This window comes from Amphibalanus amphitrite, unplaced genomic scaffold, assembly GCF_019059575.1.
Source record: "Amphibalanus amphitrite isolate SeventyFive unplaced genomic scaffold, NRLGWU_Aamphi_draft 000612F_arrow, whole genome shotgun sequence".
NCBI classification, from domain to species: Eukaryota; Metazoa; Arthropoda; class Thecostraca; order Balanomorpha; family Balanidae; genus Amphibalanus; species Amphibalanus amphitrite.
The window spans coordinates 140,261-160,015 of NW_024882106.1; the positions used below are offsets into that span (position 1 = coordinate 140,261).

General features: G+C 50.0%; 2 protein-coding genes across 5 annotated transcripts in view; one reads left to right on the forward strand and one right to left on the reverse strand.

The window, feature by feature from the left end:
- The first annotated feature begins 219 nt into the window (after positions 1-219).
- On the forward strand, positions 220-12,511 carry LOC122363272 (histone-arginine methyltransferase CARMER-like). The gene is made up of 12 exons (XM_043332335.1): positions 220-617; positions 1,033-1,155; positions 2,109-2,212; positions 4,756-4,860; positions 5,262-5,372; positions 5,730-5,907; positions 6,417-6,507; positions 7,756-7,928; positions 8,414-8,636; positions 10,137-10,324; positions 10,669-10,755; positions 11,331-12,511. Exons 1-12 carry the CDS (start codon positions 485-487, stop codon positions 11,609-11,611), a joined length of 1,797 nt encoding a protein of 598 aa, XP_043188270.1. The 5' UTR covers positions 220-484; the 3' UTR covers positions 11,612-12,511.
- A 6,587-nt stretch (positions 12,512-19,098) lies between these two features.
- LOC122363268 (rRNA N6-adenosine-methyltransferase ZCCHC4-like) overlaps positions 19,099-19,755 on the reverse strand; it is a 50,717-nt gene continuing 50,060 nt past the window's right edge. For all 4 annotated transcript variants that reach the window (XM_043332320.1, XM_043332321.1, XM_043332323.1 and 1 more), the window contains one exon: positions 19,099-19,670. In XM_043332320.1, coding sequence (XP_043188255.1) covers positions 19,638-19,670 — 33 coding nt within the window. In that variant the 3' untranslated portion in view covers positions 19,099-19,637. The remainder of the gene's footprint in view (positions 19,671-19,755) is intronic.

The window sequence follows — 19,755 nt, forward strand, 5'->3', positions numbered from 1 at the left end:
TGCCAGTGCTGCCACTGGCCGCTGCCAGTGTTGAGCAATGGGAGCCTGAAGAGTAGGGAGTGGTGGAACATCAATCTGCCCCCGAGTGTACGCATGTTTCGAAATAGGTACGCGTGTTGAGCATAGGCGTAACAGTAAAGGCAAAAAGTGGTAGCACTTTTTTGGTATATGGAAGCTAATAAATGGTTCGTTCTTTGCGCACCTTGTCTTGAATGGCGCAGACACACAACCAACGGCGGGGCGCGCGCGCCGGGTCGTGTGTTGTGCTTTGGTTGTGCTCTGCTTCACTCAATATACCCTGGTGCTCTGCTGGGGCCGGGCGCCGGCTGTAGTTTATGGCAGATTTTTTTCGGATAACTTAGTTATTTTCACGAAGAAACTCACCCGCTCCCCATGAATCTTGTCATAAACTATTGAGAAGTCCTTGAGGTACACGTCTGCCCTCGAATCGCACATTATTCTGGAAACATTTTGAGCAATAACAATGGCAGCTGTTTTTGACAATGTTTTGATAAACAAAATCCATGAAGACGGCTCTTCTGTGAACCACCTGTCAGGAAAGGCACAAATTCGCTTGTCCTATGATCCTGCTGGAATAAGTGTCAAAGTTTTACAAGGTAAGTTGGTGAGTTGAATACCTGAGGGGTGTTCACGGGCACCGCAAACTGCTGAGTGCGATGTGTGCAGCGGGCGTGGGGGTAGGGGATGGGTAGACAGTTCTGACGTCCAGGACCACCAGTGGTAACTTAGCCCTGGGTTATTTAGTTGCAAAATTGCTAGCATTTTGACCTGCTAGCAACTACAACTACTAGAGCAACTACTAGACTAGTGCTTACAGCTAGTATAGGCTAATAATATAGGTTTGTGCATAGCAGAGAGTTGATAAAAAGCTGTCAGAATTTTGTTCAAGCTTGTTATGTGAGATTTCACACAAAAATCCACTAGTTTTAATTGCAAATTTTCTTTTGAAACTCTCCCACACCCCTTTTCACACCAATGACAGGACAGATACCTATTTTATCTCTGTTTCAGATGAAAAAGTCCAACTGGAGTTTCCTGTCTCAAAGACAACAGAATGCTGCAAGGCTGGGAAAACAGCATACATTTTCTCTCTGAGCACTGATGCATTCATGATTGTTCTTGACAGTACACAGGGTAAGTTTGGTCCTTATAAACCATATTTCTCTTCTTAATGTCTAGGTAAAGTAGCATCATCAGTTTGAAGCAAAACATAAAACTGAGAAGGTTGTGAAACCTAACCTTTTTTGCATTGCTGTTTTTCTCATTTCAATGCAACACTTCTCTTATATAGTTATCTGATGACTCCTCATTAAGCTTTAGCACTTAGAGTGGGTTGAATCTTTATTCAATTATCGGTCTTTATGTTCTTTTATCAGTACATACCCATTACCCACCCATATTCTTCCTACTAGGTATTTATGTAGAAAAGACATGGAAATGCAAGTCTTCTATAGGCCAGTAAATATTTGGTTGAGTACTTCTTTTTGTACTTATAAGTGGGTAACTGGGAAGAGGCCTTAATGGAGACAATGTAAGAGGCCTTTAGGGAGACAGATGAGATGTGGAAGTGACCCGTGCAGCATGATATGCACATGGATTAGGTATTCCTGGATGGGACACTCCGCCGATTATCTGACCACGCACGACGGCGAGGGCGCAGGCGCCATTTAGCATTGCGTGCTATGGGCAGATCGTGTCTAATGGTTCCGTATGTGATAGTGACTAAATGAAGCCATAATTATCATAAGAAAGGACTAAAAATATGTGAAAGTGTCTGAAATCGTGTCTTACGAGCTAGACCTCGCTAATTTCGCCCTCCATTACCGCGTTTTTCGGGTGGCCGCTTGGTCGCCGGCGCTGGTGTTGGGGAATAGGGAGTGTCCTATCCAGGAATACTTCATCCATGATATGCATGTGTCATTTAGGTTCAAGTAATTCTAGGTTTTGGTAATATGTCCTGCTTCCTTAGCTATTCCCGACCTTTTTGTTGTTTGCACTCCTTGCTATTGCTAGAGCCATTTTTATCAGTTAAACTCTCAATTTTCACCCATCTGCATTTATGACGGCACACCTTTTCTTATTTCCAGATTGTCAGCGACTCAGCACTCACATACAGGATTTCAAGTCTGGTCAGGCCACTTCAGTGTTCTCTGAGAGAACGGAAGAGGCCTCGGCCTCACAGTATTTCCAGGTCAGTGTACACTTCAAACGGGGCCGGTGTTCGTCTCGTATTTCTTCGTAGGCCAGTTATTGTGGCGCTATTTTCGTCGCGTCTCATTTATCCTCTGTTTATTCGAAAGTGCAAATTTTCTCGCATTCGTCCAGCGAGATTTCCCTGTCTCTACGCTTCTTCGTCCATCGTATTTCTTCGTCTCTGTAAATACTAGGGTTGACTATTAAGTAATGGAAGTGCCTTAAGCAATTAAACGGGTTTGCACGTGCACACATTATTTAGGTGTCATTTCATGCGCCGATCTTTTTTCTATCCAATAGTGAAGACCACATGTCCCTAGCTACTTTTTGCTATAAGCCATCGTCGTTTTCCCAAGAGACCACCCGAACCTGTGGCGCACCACCTGGCAATGGCCAAAGCCGCGCGCCAGCGCCGAGTGCAAGGTCATTAGAGCTCAGTTTGTTGTAGGGAAAAGGCCTACCAAGATCATAAAATTTATTTTATAAGTGTATGGAGCGACGCAGCCTCCCCACAGACGATAAGTCGGTGGTTTCATCGGTTTGAGAAAGAAAGCGCCGATCAGTCTTCTGGCGGCGTTCCAGGAGTGGGTCAAGACGAGGCTGGAATGGTGTGTGATGCTTGAAGGCGATTATGTGGAGTAGTGTATGCTGTCATTTATCGTGCCAATGTGTACAGGGTGTCCCATAAGTTCGTTCTCACCTACATTTTACGTTTTTAGGCTTTCTTGCTTAAAGGCACGCTGAAATTGGTTCGTAACTGAGCTTACATGGTTGCCATGGCTGGTAGAAATATGCTCCACAGTAGCTAATTTCTGTAGACAAAATAGTTTTTGCTAGAGCCCGCTTCCTACAGAGACGGCTAACGCCGCAACATAGAGGTCTCCGATACGGGTACGTCTCAGTATTTAGTCAGCACGTGACCATTCGCGACGATTGAGGGTGATTGAGGCCTACCAGTCTGTAGCCAATATCCATCGCTAACTGGACGCACAGTCAGCAAGTGACGCCGATGATTTGTTGGAAGTCAATAACTGCAAGTTTATCCTCTTTCTAGCCAGCCCTCAGGAATGAGCCAAGTGGCCAAAACTGTGTGGCGCCAAAGTGGCCATCAAAAAGGTCAAAGGGTTAGAAAGTTGGTAAACAGACTTTTCAGGATGGATTACCAGCTGTCTAAGAGTGTTCTTTCGGGGTACATAACTCAAAGGTGACTTAAGCTTTGCTTACCGGAAGGCTCAAAAAAGTCAAAAACGTCTTAAAATGGCCAAACATGAGTTTCGTTATGCCTGAGGCTAAACAAAACTAGAGGACTGATGACATCAACCAGGTCATCTGGACTAACTAGTCCACGTTCGAGATGAAACACCCGTCCAAACCCGAAAACAACCCCATAAGGGCGAAGGAGGAGGCCTTCATTTCGTCCCGTTATGTTCCTATGCAAAAGGTCAGGGTCACTGTGTTGTGGGGTTATAGGCGTTCTGGAGTTGATCAAGTTACAAGTGGCAACCCGGAAACAGTTTTGGGAAGCAGAATGCTTTTCCAAGAACATCTAGGAGGAATTTCAGCCCTCAAGCTGAACTCGAACCGCGAGTATGAACACATTTATAGAGGAGAAAATGGCATCCGGGAGGTCGTAGGCCCATCTTCAGGCAAGACAGTGCATCAGTGCACAGGTCAAGCAAAGCTTAAAAGCGGTGCAAGGAGACTGTGACAGGCGTTTGTGGCAAGATCACATGCCAGGCACCTCATCGGATCAAAATTTCATAAAAATTTGTTGGTTATGCTGAAGTTGAGGCTCGTTGAAGCGTAGCGCTCTTCCAGCCTCGAGGAGCTCACGGCGCATGTCAAGTCAGTCTGGGTTAACTTTAAGCCTGCTATGCAGCCAAACATGCCGGTTGGCATGCCGCAGCATGTATTCATGTGTTTGCCTATTAAATGGGGAGCACATTGAGGGGTCATAAATATACCAAAACGCAATGTACTCTGTTTCACATGCAAACAAATGTGAGAACGAACTTATGGGACACCCTGTATTGTTTTGATGAAAATATAGATATTGTCCATTGTGTAGCCATAACAATAAGCCAATAAGCTCTGATGACCTCGCGCTGGCGCTTGGCGCGCGATTTTGGCCATTGCCAGACTCCTTTTTCGTGGTGCGCCGCAGGTTTGGGTGGTCTCTTGGGAAAACGACGATAGCTTGGAGCAAAAAGTAGCTAAGGACATGTGGTCTTCACCATTGGATAGAAAAAACATCGGCGCATGAACTGACACCAAGAAAACATGTGCACGTGCAAAAACGTTCAATTGCTTAAGGCACTTCCATTACTTAATAGTCAACCCTAGTATTTGTTTTTGTAATTTTTAGCCCTGACAGGGACAAAGGTTATCAGACTGTGTAGGGTGCTTTTTAAGTTTGTACAATATGCTGACACCCATTCATTGTTGATAAAACAGATCGCTGACGTGCGTCGTGCACGATGCTTTGTAGTTGAACTTGTGGCTGGCTGTGTTTATAATGCTGTGATTCCTGTCTGTCCACAGTTCTACAGCTACCTCTCCCAGCAGCAGAACATGCTACAGGACTTCATCAGGACGGGCACCTACCAGCGGGCCATCCTCTCCAACGCGGCCGACTTTACTGGCAAGGTACGCCGCCACCCGGGCTCTGAGAGGCTGGCACGGGACTAGGAGCCCATCAGACCCAAAACGTGCACAATAACTTTTTTATGAAAATATCTCTAATGTTGATGCGAGTTCTACAGAATGGGGTACCCAGTAAGCAGAGCTTGTTGCACACTGAGCAACTCCATGGACCCACCACATTTGCTGCTGGCTCTGTTTTAAAGTAACTTTGCCTGCTCCTGTTAACCTCTATGAATTTAGGCAAAAATGACCGATACCAAAATAAAGGCTGCTTCTTTTGTCAGAATGAGTACACACAGCTATGTTTGCCGTAGTTTCCCCGTCGCCAATAGGGAGGCACTGTTTTGACTGTGTGATTTAAATTACGGAGTGGTGCGGATGCCGTCACTGGCCCGTCGTTTCAGGTGGTGTTGGACGTGGGAGCGGGCTCTGGAATTCTCTCCTTCTTCGCCGCCCAGGCCGGTGCCAAGAAGGTGTACGCCGTCGAGGCCAGCTCCATGTCGGAACACGCTGCTGTGAGTGGTCGGACGGTGGGCGGTGGGAGTATTCACCTGATTTATATACTGGGTACCTTAGTGGGTACCTATGGTGGGCGTCATATTCCGTCAGCTGCCCGCGTCAATCCGTGATCTAATTACCTCGGTGCTCAATATTGGGATGTATACGCTCCGCACAACGGATTGATGTGGTTACCGAAATACATTGCGAAAAACCTTTTTACGACGAAGGCTATAATACCACCGCGTATATCTGGCATATTAATACACGCCCTACCTCAACAGCTACTTCCGTCTCGATCTTTGAGCTCTTGTAATTGACATCCACCTATGACGAACCCGACCCCTAACGCCACCTCCCGGTGCCTCCCGCAGCGGCTGGTGGCGGCCAACAACCTTCAGCACGTGATCCAGGTGGTGGCCGGAAAGATCGAGGAGATCAATCTGGCCGAGAAGGTCGACATGATCATCTCGGAGCCCATGGGCTACATGCTCTACAACGAGCGCATGCTCGAGACCTACCTGCACGCCAAAAAGTGGCTCAAACCGGGCGGTGAGTCAGGGGCGGCGACTCGTGAGCTTGTTTCATGATTCACTAGGAACTGATGGGCACTCAGGTCAACTCATTATTCTGCGGTGCAGCTGTGTTTGACTCTAGTTGTAACAGACTCGCCGTGTGCGATTATGTCATTCTTGCACTAAATTCGCACAGACCGCGGCTGTTGTCTGTAGAAAACAATGATAACGACTGTATTGTGCAATTTACGTTATGCATACCGCAACTGACAGCAATATGGTGAAACCCAGTGCGGATGTTGGCTGGCAAACTCCAATGCAGTGTTTGAATCATCGTTTTGCTGTCTGAATCAACTGTACGGTAGTCGCTGGACGTTGTGGGTGCCGTCCGGTTCAGCTGTATACGCTGACGTGTGTGCAGCGTTGTGTTGTGTATGTACCGCACCCGTTGTGCCACGCTGCCTGTTGTGTTGGACGGCGCAGGGGACGACCCCCCTCCCCCTCCTCTGCGTTGACCGCCCTGTGACTCGGCCCGCCCTGCCACAGGGAAACTGTTCCCCAGTCGAGGTGACCTACACATCGCGCCCTTCCGAGACGACGCCCTCTACATGGAACAGTACAGCAAGGCCAACTTCTGGTACGTACCGCCGCCGTTAGACGGCCGGACAGGCGTGACGCTGTTAGCACGGTTAGGCATTAGACTTGACTGTTGATAACGCCCCTGTCCTGAAAAATGGCCGGAGCACCTCTTGAGGTCTGAATACCTAGTCTGTGTTTACTATTATTATTTGTTTTCCTTAATAGTTTTGCGCCTTAATTGCTCATCGATCGTAGCAGCTTGATAATTCGGATGACAAATCATAAAGCGATTGAGTTTGATTGGTGTGTTACTCAACGGTCGTCTGTAGCAGCCAACGCACAGTGAGGAAGGAGAACCGATCAGACCCCCTTTCGTTTGACCCTAATTGAGCTAGAATTAGAATTGAGGTGCGAGTCGAACGAGTGCACTAGGTGCCATCTGCCAAATGCATGGTATCAAGATTGTACCTATTGCAATAATTAGTATATTCGACTGACAATGTGACGGAGACTGGGCCAATAATCACCACCGGATGTTGCATTTCAATGCGCCACGGTTGGAGTGCCATTGCACGTGCGCACGTGCAGATGACGCGTCTACATCTCAAAGGGCGGCGGATGGACCGATTGCGATCTAGTTTACTACACTGTTAACCGGCTAGAAGGACTGGCCACTGGCCCACATAATGAGTCAACGAGATCTCACCCTGCACTGATGCGTGTGCATTATTCGCGATTACGCTCGCTCATTCGTCACTCAAAAGGCGGCTTTCTGGCATTATTGACCAGCACGGTTCCGGCCGTTTTCGCCTCTTCATCGTTTGATCTAACAGTATACTGATATCCTCCGACAGGGATTTCTGGTTTCAAAATATACAAGCATGCGTCCGAGTTCATTGGTCAGACTGATACTCGGATAGTGTTCCCCGTAGCGGGTGTACCGGCACCGCTTCAAAGGCTTGGACTGTTTGTCCTAATGCGGATGCCTTTATCCGCTTATTTCGAGGTTTGACGCATCAACGTTGACGTCAAATGTGAAGTTGCATATAATGCGCCTATTCCGGTTTTGCAATTTGCAGATCCTGCTATAACCTTTCTGTCTTGGGAGGCAATATGACAGACACTTTTCATGTTTGACGTTGTACACGGTAATCGCCTTGAATGCATCGTTGACAATTAATAGTTCGGTGACCCTTTCAACCGTGTATTCGTCTTGTATCCAGCAGCGGCAGAGATGTGTCCGTTCCGACGTTTGTGGCCAGTGAGTTTCGATGTTTCGTCGTTGACGCTTGCCCCCTGTACTCAGGTACCAGAACAGTTTTCACGGCGTGAACCTGACCTCGCTGCGAGAGCGGGCGGCCGAGGAGTACTTCCGTCAGCCGGTGGTGGACACGTTTGACGTGCGCATCTGTCTGGCCAAGGCGGTGCGGCACGTGCTCGACTTCTCCACGGCCGAGGAGCGCGACCTGCACCGCATCGGTAGGAGCCGGGGGGGGGGGGGGGGAGGGGACTGCATGTGGTCTAATGGGCAGGGGGATATGCTAAGTCAGCTGGAAAATATGGAGGGAGGGGGGAGGAGTCATGCTGCATCCGTAGATGCCCCTTGGCTAGTTTTGTTTTTATTTATTTTTCGTCGGGGAATTCGCAAGATGCCGTCGTTATAATACTATCATGCTTCTGTTAACGTGACAATGGGGATTGACGTTCGTTAGTTGGACAGTACACCGTTGCAAACAACAATAAGACAAACAATAATTGAAATATGTACTTACATCTTAATAACCTTTCCCCGAGGCGTTTAATTATGACTCAGAAGAGGTGCGCGCGTTAACAAAGCTGCTCAATGTCAACAGTCAACAGACCTGATTTCACACAAGCGGTCCGACTTTGTGTGCCCCTCCCCCAGACATTTATCTGAAGCTTCATACGCTGAAGACGGACTGACCTGACCTCCCCTCCCGCAGACATCCCGGTCGAGTTCCACATGCTGGAGACGGGCACGGTGCACGGCCTGGCTTTCTGGTTCGACGTGGCGTTCTGCGGCTCGCAGCAGACGGTCTGGCTGAGCACGGCTCCCACAGAGCCGCTGACACACTGGTACCAGGTGCGCTGCCTGCTCCGGCACCCGCTGCCCGCCAAGGAGGGACAGATGCTCACCGGGCGAGTGCTCATGGTGGCCAATCAGAGGTGGGTACTGACTGAACTGGGTACCGGTACCCTCACGGTAGGTACCGGTACCTACTATTAGGTACCGGTCTGGTACTGGCAGCACAAAGCCGTGTTTGTTTTTGGTGTGACTGGTATCGGTTTGATGTGGTTGGTATGTTTGCTATGATGGCGAACGAGGTTTCAAACATCGGGGGGTAGACGATGGCTCACTAGTCACTACGTATTGAAACGCAAAATCTCAGCAAGCAATGGTGGCATACAGCCGCTGTGCATGGTGAACCAGGAAATGTGGTCTTTTTTACCACTCATGTGACATACTACGTTAATTATCATGTTTCATTCATACACGGAAAATTACGGTGGCATATTAATTATTACGCCGCAGGGAAGTCGCATCACAGCACGCTGCGCTCCACCGTTTTCGGCTCGATTGTGTTGGTAAATCGACCATCTCTGGGAAACAGGTGGTGATAGACATTGGGCATCGTATCCGTATTCCGTAGTGACGTATGACAGCGGTTATCGAGCCGTGCCGGGTGCCGGGGCGACACGCCCCGCGCCACATCCTGCACATCAGGGTTGGCAGGGGTGGCAAAAACTGGTTTCTGCCAGTGGTTTTAACCGGTTTTAACCGGCTGGCAGAAACCCCGGTGGCAGAAACTGGCAAAAACTGGCTAAAACTCAGGAGGCCGAAACTACAACTTTTCTAGTTTCCAATTGATTTGAAATGCACAAATGCATTTCTAGAAGTTATAGAGGGGCACTAAACATGATGAAGTTTGCCAAATTAGTTAACCTCTGCTTAAAATGACTGCATGTTGGTAGACGTCCATCACACAATGCCTTGCACACAATGCATTTCCATGTATCACGGTTGGGATGCTAATGCACGTGCACACGTGCAAGGGACGCTTCCGAGCAGAACAGGAGAATGGCTGGGCCGATTGCTCTCAAATTTGGAACACCTCCACTTTCCACATGCGCACAAGAGGGGCGACGCTTACAGTTCTCGAGAACGGCTGCCTCGATTGCGCTCAAATTTGGTACTGGCACCGTTAGGAACCGGTAAGTAGGGTGCCGTGCACATATCAGTGGCAGCTGATACTCTTTCGCACTTCTGCATGTGCAGGACTCGCCCTTGCACTGGCTCATTTGTCACCCCCAAAAGGCGTCTTACTGGTTACTTATGGAAAGCCCATGAAAATGCTTCTGAGGTATTAAACACTGCAATGGTCAATATCTGACTTCTGTTTGAAAGCATAAAGCTTTCACTGAATCCTCTTTAAAATGTTTCCTGTTCAAATGCATGTCTAGGCATAGCATCATGATAGATTTTAGTTTTTGCCAGTTTTTGCCACTTTTTGCCGGTTGAAACCGGTTTAAACCGGCAAATGGCATAAACTAGTTTTTGCCGGCAAAAATGCCAACCCTGATGTGACACACCAGACAATTAGATAGCGCGCTCCTGGACACCCCCGCCCCCCTCCCAGGGCTATGAGGTGACCGCGTCCCCCGCAGGCAGAGCTATGACGTCACCATCACCCTGCAAGTGGAGGCGACGGGCGTATCGAGCACGGTGACGCTGGACCTGAAGAACCCACTGTTCCGGTATACGGGCGCAGCGCCGGCCGCCCCGCCCGGCTACAACTCCGTCAGCCCCAGCGAGAAGCACTGGGCCACGGTGGACGCCCAGGGCGCCAAACACGGTCAGTGGGGGCCGGCTGGTGAGCTGGGGCCGACACTGCCTGGTGGGTCCGGTCAGTTGTGGAGAATAAGGCCAGCAAGGTCTATTTCGCATTATTATCAATGAATGAAATGGGAAAATTGTCTATAGGTCAGCTGACTGAACATAAGCGATGTTTTTTTTTCTGGTAAGACGATGGAAGGCTACTTCACGTGACTTGGTTGGCCGTCCCTCCGCTTACCTGTGTAAACGCTGACCGATAACGTATGCATCGTGTTACGCTGACTGACGATTGCCTCTCATGCCGATTGTCAAACTGACCCACGCCCGACTTGCTGACTGACCCTGCGCGACTGTGTGCTACAGCTCTGAGTCTGCTGCACGGTATGACTGTGAACGGACTGGGCGAGGTCGCGATGGACACCTCCGGCCTGCAAAACACCGTACTGAATGGTGAGTCCGGCCGGCCCCAGGTCACTCGTATTGAACAGAGAGCCCACCCGCGCCGCGCTGCTTGCCACGGTCCGCCGCCGGACTGGGTTTATCGCCTACACGTGCGCGGTTTGCGACTGGCATTATTAATCGCAAACAGCGGAATGTGTGCGTGTGTGGGCCTTTGGTAATCTCGTAAGATACGCTCGTTAGTCGTTTCAAAACGGCGCGGCGGCGGCGCGGGATGGTGCTCGGTAGGTCGGTAACTTCAAAGAGCTCTGAATGGATAATGATGTTGGTTGGCTGCGAAAGTAATTAGCGTTCAAGAGAGAAATCAGCTCACCATCCAACACTTCGGGGAGGCTCAGTAGTGCGTATAGTTTATGACAACGGTTGTGGTCCATTAATGCTTACTGCGCTTCATAAAATTAATGTAGCGATGAAATTAATGTAGCGATCGTCCTGTAAGTTATAATTGTCATTCCGCCAGGAGGGGTATACTTGACCTTCCTCCCAGCACTGGTAGCCGGGTCTCGATGTGCCCCCGGAGTACCAGATGTGTCCCGGTTGTGACCGCTGTGCCTCACCCGTTTCAGTGGAGAGCCTGGTGAACCAAGCGGCCATCCACCCGGGCTCGATCCCGGCGGCGGCGCTGTCCAGCGGCCGACCGGTGGCCGCCACCAGCGCGCCCAAGCGGCCGGCGCCGGCGGCGGCCAGCTCGCGGGCTACGGCCGTGCGGCCGGCGCAGGGTCGGCCGGCGGCAGCCGCCACCACCGCCGACCCCGCGCCGCCCCAGCCGCAGCCGCAGCAGTACCCGCTCAGCCAGGCGCTCATGATCGGCGACTACGTCACACTGGCCGGCTCCTTCCGACAGTGAGCCGCGTGACGGCCCGTGACGCCCCCTCCCGTGACGGACATTGGTGACGGATTACGCTTCCGTGAAGCGGAGTGATTTTTTACATTGCCTGTTTTTCCAGGCACCGGTAGTGTTATGTTACGTCTATGCCTATTTTTACGGGCTCGACTGTTCTGTTTCAGAATAATCGTCTGGCGTGTGTACCAAAGCGACTTTTTCGCTCTAATTAGAATGACCTCCCGAAGCATCGACTTAACATCGGTGCACGCCCATGACCCATCGGTGAACGATCTATGACCCCTCGGCGGCCCCCGCGAGTCTCGGCGGGGTGAATATGTCACCGGTGTCGATACTACTCTCCCTGTGGGAGCTGAGTCAGCGCCAGGCTGGGAGTGCGCTGCTGAGCTGACGCCCATAGTGGACGCAGTGGAGCGGCGACTCAGTCTGTGCTGAGAAATAGCTCCAATCCGACGATCGGATCACGGCATCCTTTAAGTACCTTTAGCGGACGAACAAAGACATCATGGGAATAGATTTCGCACGGTCCCGTGATTAATCGGCCGTCTGACGAGACGCTCGTCCCGGTGTCTTTAGAGCACCGGTCTGTTTCCCCGTGTCGGAATTCATTGACGCCCCTCCGTCCGGGAGCGTTGCGGTCACAGTGACCAGACAAACGTTGACCTGCCGCTGGCGGCGCGCACTACAAGAAGCCTTTCATCAGCACCATTTCGTCGTAACTTGACAAAAGAAGCTTCGACATAGCTCGACCGTTCCAAGTAGCGCACTGATTGGAAATGTTAACGACGCACGGTAACGCAAACACGAATGCTGCGCATTCAGGCTTTCTCGGACAGTTGCAGCACCGCTGTGGCATTCGGCCGATCTGAGACCGGAGCTGGACAATACATTGATCTGACTTCAGTCTGGTGTGGGTCAAAAGCGCGCCGTCCGGCGTGGGTGACACCATCTCCACAGAGTGCCCGGTCGAGATGCTGAGGTGGCACGCGTGCTTTGTGCGGACTTCTAACTATAGATTGGGCGCGAGGGAGTGGCGGCTCACGTAGGTCCGGTCGGTGATTGATACATACACAGGGGACACCTCATCGCGACATCGTCAAGCGTCAGACTCTTGACCTTGTTACATAAGTAATCTATTGGCAGTCCTCGCCAGTCGAAGAGGCTAACAGTGCTAACAGTTGATCGGCAGTCAGTCACCACGCACGTATCTCTTGACTAAACTTCGCCGTTTAATCCAAGACTGTCCCGTCTATTCGAGGTCGAGGACCGAAGCACTCGGTCCCTAGATTCAGATTATCGGCTTTAAATCGCTGCGACGCGGTACCGGGCCCGCCCTTTGCTCCTTCGCTGCCATTTCATCTCTTCCATGCTCCAATATAGGGTGAGGGTGGAGTAGGGGGAGAGGTTACTCCGCACGACCCTGAGAAGGGGGAGGAGGGGTAACAGAAACGCCCGGCTGGTTCAGATTAGGAGGGAAGAGGGGGGAGTAGGATAGGCATCACGAACTCAGCCACGTGGCTGCCCCGGCTCTTCCGTTGAATATGGGTACTATTCGTAGTGTTCATTTCATAGTTCATTTCATATAACTATTTAACTATATACAGAAAGCGTGTCATGCTCTGAACTGCCAGGTGGGACAGGTCGTCTTGTAAGCGCGATGTTCCACAATGCGTTGTTCCCCAGGTAGCTGAAGGAAAGTCGCCGCGTTCGGCGCCCATTCTATCCTTTGGGTTATACAAATATGATAATGTGTATGGAGGGGTGCGGTTGGGGCTCAAATGCTTCCCGCATTTCCAAATTGATACATTGCTGTCCTCCTCCCTTAACCCGGCAGGCGGTGGGCCTACCAGCCACCTTCCGCGCGGTGGGGGGGGGGGGGGGCATTTTTTTGCCCCCCCCCCGTATCTCCGAAACTACTGGACGGATCCGGAAAATTCAAAGGGCGTTCGATAGCCCTGTCAAATTTGTCAAGGGAAACCAAATTTCATTGACCTCGGGGTCACCGATGACGTCACAGGTCAGGTCAAAGATAAAATGTTTCACCGTTCACGGGGCTTCTAGGGAAAGCGCTATAACACCGAGTAAAACGCATTTTGTCGAAAATCAGCGATAAGGCGTCAGTTGTCTAGTACATACATATGTTGCTATTAGAGGTCACTGGTCATACCAGGTCAGGTCACCAAAGGTCACCAAGGGTCACCACATGAGCCCAACTTTACTAAGGTTATGTGATGCATGTTTTATGGCCAGTTTTTCATTTCAAACTCAATGGTGTTGGTTATAAGAGCATCAGGTACGGTTTAGGTCACTTTCTGGTGGAGGTCAGGTCAAGGTCAGGTCAAAAAGGTCAAGTTTCAAAGTTGACATTTTTGCATAAAATGGGTATCGATTCGATGCAGCTCGTCACGGGGAGTCTAATGGTGGTCTTTGTTTTGCGCTACAAGGTCTAGAATTGCTAAAAATTGAGTTTGAAAATTTGACGTCATCAATTTTGAACAGTTTTTTTTTCGCTATAACTTGGCGAAAAAAAGAGTTATCGATCTCAAATTTAGTATGTAGATAGAAGGCGGTAGGGACTATCACATATATTCCGTTTTTTTCGAAATTCAAAAAAACTTTTTGGATTTTTTGGCTATTATATTCAAAAAATATATTTTTTGATTTTTGGGGGTCAAAATCCAAAAAAAATCGAAAAACCGAAATAGCAGTTTTGTAGCCCTTTTGATTCTACACCTTTTATGTCTAAAACATTTTTCTGTATCTCTAAAGCTGTAGGCCTGACAGCTCTTCCCGCGAAACCTTTTTTTTTGGTCGAAAATGGCAAAAATGACGTCACTCTGACGTCATTAGCGGCCAACCTATCATAGCCTTTAGAAAAATTTTTGGTCACCATGTGCGCTAGCTGCTCCCAGGAGAGTACTGAAAGTTTGGTGACGATCGGCGCAGCGGTTCTCAAGATACCGGGTGGCCCAAAAAAAACGTTCCGAACTTTGGAGGCCTATATCTCAAATTCGAGTGCAAATAACGAGCCAAAATTTTCATCAAGCCTGCGTCACTTCTTTGCGCATTGGTATGCCAAATTATAACACTGTACCATAATTTTCAAGCCAGCAATCTTATGTTGAATCAAGTAAGAAGTTTTTGCTTTTTTTGCCGTTGTTGAACGGAAGTAGTGATTGGCTTAGACGTACCATGTTAGAAAAAATACAAAAAAAAAAAAATAGAACGACTTGAATGATACCAGCACGTGTGTTGCTATTTTATATATTTTTGTCACACTTATGTGCCAAAAATTCAAATACTAAGCCAAAGTTGTGTTAATGGATGCCATTCGTTTCAACACAAGTCCTGTTTCGAGGCGAAGGAGTGGCACGGTGTATGGGTTACTGCTGATCGCCCTCCCTTCAAGAAGATCAAATTGTAAATCGACCGAATAAGAAAAAAAGCTAGAGGGAATGTGTCACCCTGAGGCCTGAACCACCAATGAGACTACATAGTTGCCAGTAGCAGTCATGGCTGTAGGCCGTGGTGCCGAGATGGAAGTGGCCCGTTCACTCACATTTTTGGTAAACATCAGAGCAAAAAAGTGATTTTTACATGGCATGCTAGAAACACGAACCGTTTAAAAAGTAATTGACCGAATAACATAAAAATCATACCATTCACTGAAAATATATGTCGCATTGACTACCGGAAGTTTCAATGTTGTATCTTTATCACTTTCTGAGAAATATTGATTTAAAATTGGGAACGTTTTTTCTGGGCCACCCGGTATATCGAAAAAACTAAAGGGGGGGGGGCAAAAAATGCCCCCCCACCGCCTGGAAGGTTAAGAAGAGCCTAAACTCCCTCCCCCAAAGGATCGTCGCCACCCCCCCCCCCCCTATTCCCCTGTGTCGCCTCCGCCCCCCCTCCCCGCTATGACTTTCTCCGAAGCTTGTTACTGGAGGCAGTTAGTTGGCTCCAGGCTCCACCTCGGCACTGATCATTGACCGATCCATTCACCTAACCGAGACGTTTCTGTGCCCTCGGAGACCAAAGCTCCGATCGATGTCCTTCCCATTGTCCCGAATACCCCCGGGCCTGAATACGACCTAACTGACGACCAACACGGGGCACCTACAATACAACGCCTTTCGGCGCTCAGAGTCGCGAGTACAGTGATTCGCGAACACATGTATGTAAACACCCTCGAACGCCTCTGTCACGGATACCGTCGTCAATCCACGTCACCGCCCAGGGTAACGGCCAATGTAGAGTCTGTGTCAAAGCGGCAAAGCTGGGTGGGTGTAATTATTGGTTTCCGGCCACGAGCTCTGACTGACTCTGCACTCTGCAGTCTGTGGGGGACAATTACCGTTACCGGGAAACATGACTGCGGCAGCCGGCAAGTCTCAGACAGCTGATACCGAGATAAAACAGACTGAGTCTGAGATGAACCGGTAAAAACCAGCTGAGAGACACCCGCGCTGGCGAGATGGGTTAATATTCAAATTATGCCCAACATAATCACATTCCCTCAGCGTTTATCTACCTACCATGGATGCTTCAGCTGATCAAACACACGAAAGTCTACCCCATTTAATTTATTCAGTTGCTTTTACCAACCGGAATATTTACAACCGTTACTCTTAGCGTAAAGCTACCAATAAGAACATGAATTAGATAATAACACTGACAGAGCTTCCTGATAAAGCTAGAAAACAGACTCATTAAATGCAGAAACGTCAAAACTCATATCTTAACCCATTTCTCTCTTACACAGATATTACCGTTTCTCATTGAGAATTGACTTCCGAATTCAGCCGCCCTACTATAAAACGTCTATGCGTCTGTTCCTACCTGCTGCACGCCTTTGGGATGTAATTATTTATGTGCAGCGTCTAAGCCAACAGTGAAAGCACATTTACACCGCAGAGGCTGCTGTTAATTACCGCATGAGGTTCAATGCGTTGCCCTTACGCTTCCTCCCCGGGAACTGCCCTCCTGAAATAGGTATGATGTAACACCATCCTCGCCGCCGAGCCGCGGTCAGGGCCCCAAAACGCCCAAACACAAACCAAGCATAATTGCACAAAGTTCGTTACGCACTGACGTTAATTTAATTAGCGGTTCACTAGGCTTGGTAACACGCCTAAAAAGAGCGTAACTGCTCTAAAACAAAATTAGCACGTTCCGTATTCCAGCAAAATGTGGTACAGGTAATACATGGTATGCTTAGTATCGTAACTATGCCACTGGCGGATCCAGGGGGGGGCCACGGGGGCCATGGCCCCCCCCAAAGGCCTAAAGTGGCCTGTTTGGCCCCCCCCAAAACGCCAGAAAAATTGCTAAGAAAATATACCTTGATGGAGGTTTTTAGCCACTTGGTGAAGTAAAGCTTTCCACAGCATAATATGGAAGCAATATAGTAGCAGTGAGGGTCAGTCAAAAGTTGCGCGAGCGGAGTCGACCTAAAAAAAAAAGACTGTTGTTGGCACGTGTTTATGGCGCGGCAGCTGGTAGTTGGCGGTGTTTCGCGTGGTGTGGCATCACTGGCGGATCTGGGGGGGAGGGGGGGGCACGGGAGCCTGAGGTGCCCCTGACAAGCCCGTGGTGCCCTTGCTAGGCCTGTGGTGCCCCTGGACCCTGGCAGGCCTGTGGTATGTACCTCTGGCGGGCCTAGGGTGCCCCTGCTAGGCTGCTGATGCCCCTGGGACCTGACAGGACTGTGGTGCCCCTGACAAGCCTAAATTGCCCCCAACAGGCCCGTGATGCCCCCGACAGGCCCAAGGTGCCCCTGCGTGATGCCGTGATGCCTGCGAGGCCGGTGGTGCCCCCTGCGAGGCCGGTGGGGCCCCTGACAGGCCCATGGTGCCCCTGCTAGACCGGTGGTGCCCCTGGCAGGCCTGTGGTGCCCCTGCTAGGCCGCTGGTGCCCCTGGGCCCTGGCAGGACTGTGGTGCCCCTGACAGGCCCAAGGTGCCCCTGCAAGGCCGGTGGTGCCCCTGTAAGGCCTGTGGTACCCCTGCTAGGCCTCTGGTGTCCCTGACAGGCCCATGGTGCCCCTGCGAGGCCGGCGGCGCCCCTGGCAGGTCTCTGGTGTCCCTGACAGACCTGGGGTGCCCCTGACAAGCCTGTGGGGCCCCTCACAGGCCCGTGGTGCCCTTGCTAGGCCTGTGGTGCCCCTGGCGGGCTGGTGGTGCCCCTACTAGGCCGGTGGTGCCCCTGACAGGCCTGTGGTGCCCCCGGGCACCAAGGGGGTCATGACCCATGTGGCCCCCCTTGGATCTGCCACTGATGCATAATATATTGATTTGTAAAGGCGTTATGGCTTATGCAATATGCAATTGCAGGCACTTGGTATCCCTCACTTATCCCTCATTGGGGCTCTGGCGGGCTCCTGAGGGCCCACGTCTATCTCCGGGAGCCCATATAGACAGGCTCCTTTGGGTCCTTTCAGTACACTATAGCATAAGAGGTCTCCATGCGAGTCCTATACATACATCTGAGGGCGTACCCTGATGTCTGAGGTACCCAACTGCAGCTCCAATGGTCTCTTCTTACACTGGCGGATCCAGGGAGGGGGCATTTAGGGCCATGCCCCCTTCCCAGAGGCCTAAAGTGGTCCGTTTTCCCCCTCCCCCAAACGATAATGAAACATAGTTCAATCAGGGCGTGGCCCAGGAGCCGAGTTAGACAGGGCTGTTTTACCACCTCCCGGCCCGCAAAGGGACCCAAGCACTGACTCGAAGCGGGTTAAAGAGACCCTCCCACCTTCAAAAAAGTTAATGAATTGGCATGAAAGTGATGTCGCTAGGTTCAGAAAGGGCGAAAACGAATATCTACCAAATTTTATAGAAAAATATTCACCGGTTATCAAGAGATTAGACTTTTATTTTTGTTTACTTTTTGGGATATCCGCTGCTGTTCCTAGCGACTTTATTTGAAAGTGCGGCATTTGTTGCGCGCAAAGCAGCCTATACCACCGCATGCTACCAAACGTTTTAGTAAAATATTAAAAAATCATTAGATCTCCGCTGACGTCACACATTCAGAGGGGTATCCAAAAGCATTAGCCTCTCTGAATCAAAATGCTGCAATTTTGAAATTCAATATTTCCGATTTAAGGCATTTCTCGATGTTGTGAGTGCGTGCCGAAACCGGTAATTGTGAGCCAGGGACCCCATTTTGGCTATCTCAGCTCAAATCTAATGTTAAGGTGGGAGGGTCCCTTTAACTGGTCGATAAAAACAATGGTAAGTGTTTACAAAGTAATATAAAGGCATGGGTCGGGTGGGCTACCATTTATATATTTTTCTTTTAAGTTAAAAAAAAAAATTCATAGTGTCAGGGCTGTGACGAAAAATAAGTGGCCTAAATCCGATGAGAAAACAGGATTTGGGGGTACCCTAGGTTTGGCTCCTGCATGAGTTGGCCCCCCCCCAAAACGCAAGCCTGGATCCGCCAGTGAACTATGCCACCCGCCACCCGGGCATGACACATACAATCGACATTTGCAGATTATATTTTAAAAAATAACAGTTACAAATGCATTGCATACGGCAGTGACTTGAATGAGACAATGCTGTTCAAGATTCGTCATTTTCTGTCAGCCTTTTCCCCAGCCTACATAACAAACGGCAACTAACAAAAACAACAGCAAGAAGCCACCCTCCGCAAACAAATGATGTGAACCCCGTCTCGGAGCACACTGTCATACGCATACGCACACATGACGTCATGCCGTCATCATGTCACATCCGGACACCCGGATGACGTCACTGGGGAAGACCGCGTGTTGCGGACCAATTACCTGTCGGCAGCGGGCAGCGTCCGGTGCGCTTTGAACGCGGACCTTCCGCTCGTTACCGGCGCAGAAAGACAAAAATCACCAGTCGAGACATACGCAGGTGGGCGGTGTCGGGTCGGCCTGGAGATAACAGCAGGCCATTTATACTGCACTGGACTGAAACAGTGGCACCGAACGGCACTCCGGACAACATTAACGGCCGAGGGACCAAACACCGGCGGTCTGCGTCAGACGCCCGCTATTTTCGCCGCCTCTTCGGTTTTTTCTTCGGCTGGAAGAGGAGCAAAAACGTTTCAGGTATCATCTGTTCTGAACAGGTCACCGATTTGTTGCTGGTCGCCCTAACTACATTCTTT

Excerpts from the sequence above, each read along its gene's own strand:
- LOC122363272 (XM_043332335.1), top strand. The coding sequence starts at position 485 with ATGGCAGCTGTTTTTGACAATGTTTTGATAAACAAAATCCATGAAGAC. Across the intron at positions 1,156-2,108 it reads TGTTCTTGACAGTACACAGG|ATTGTCAGCGACTCAGCACT; the intron begins GTAAGTTTGGTC and ends TCTTATTTCCAG. Across the intron at positions 6,508-7,755 it reads TACAGCAAGGCCAACTTCTG|GTACCAGAACAGTTTTCACG; the intron begins GTACGTACCGCC and ends CCCTGTACTCAG.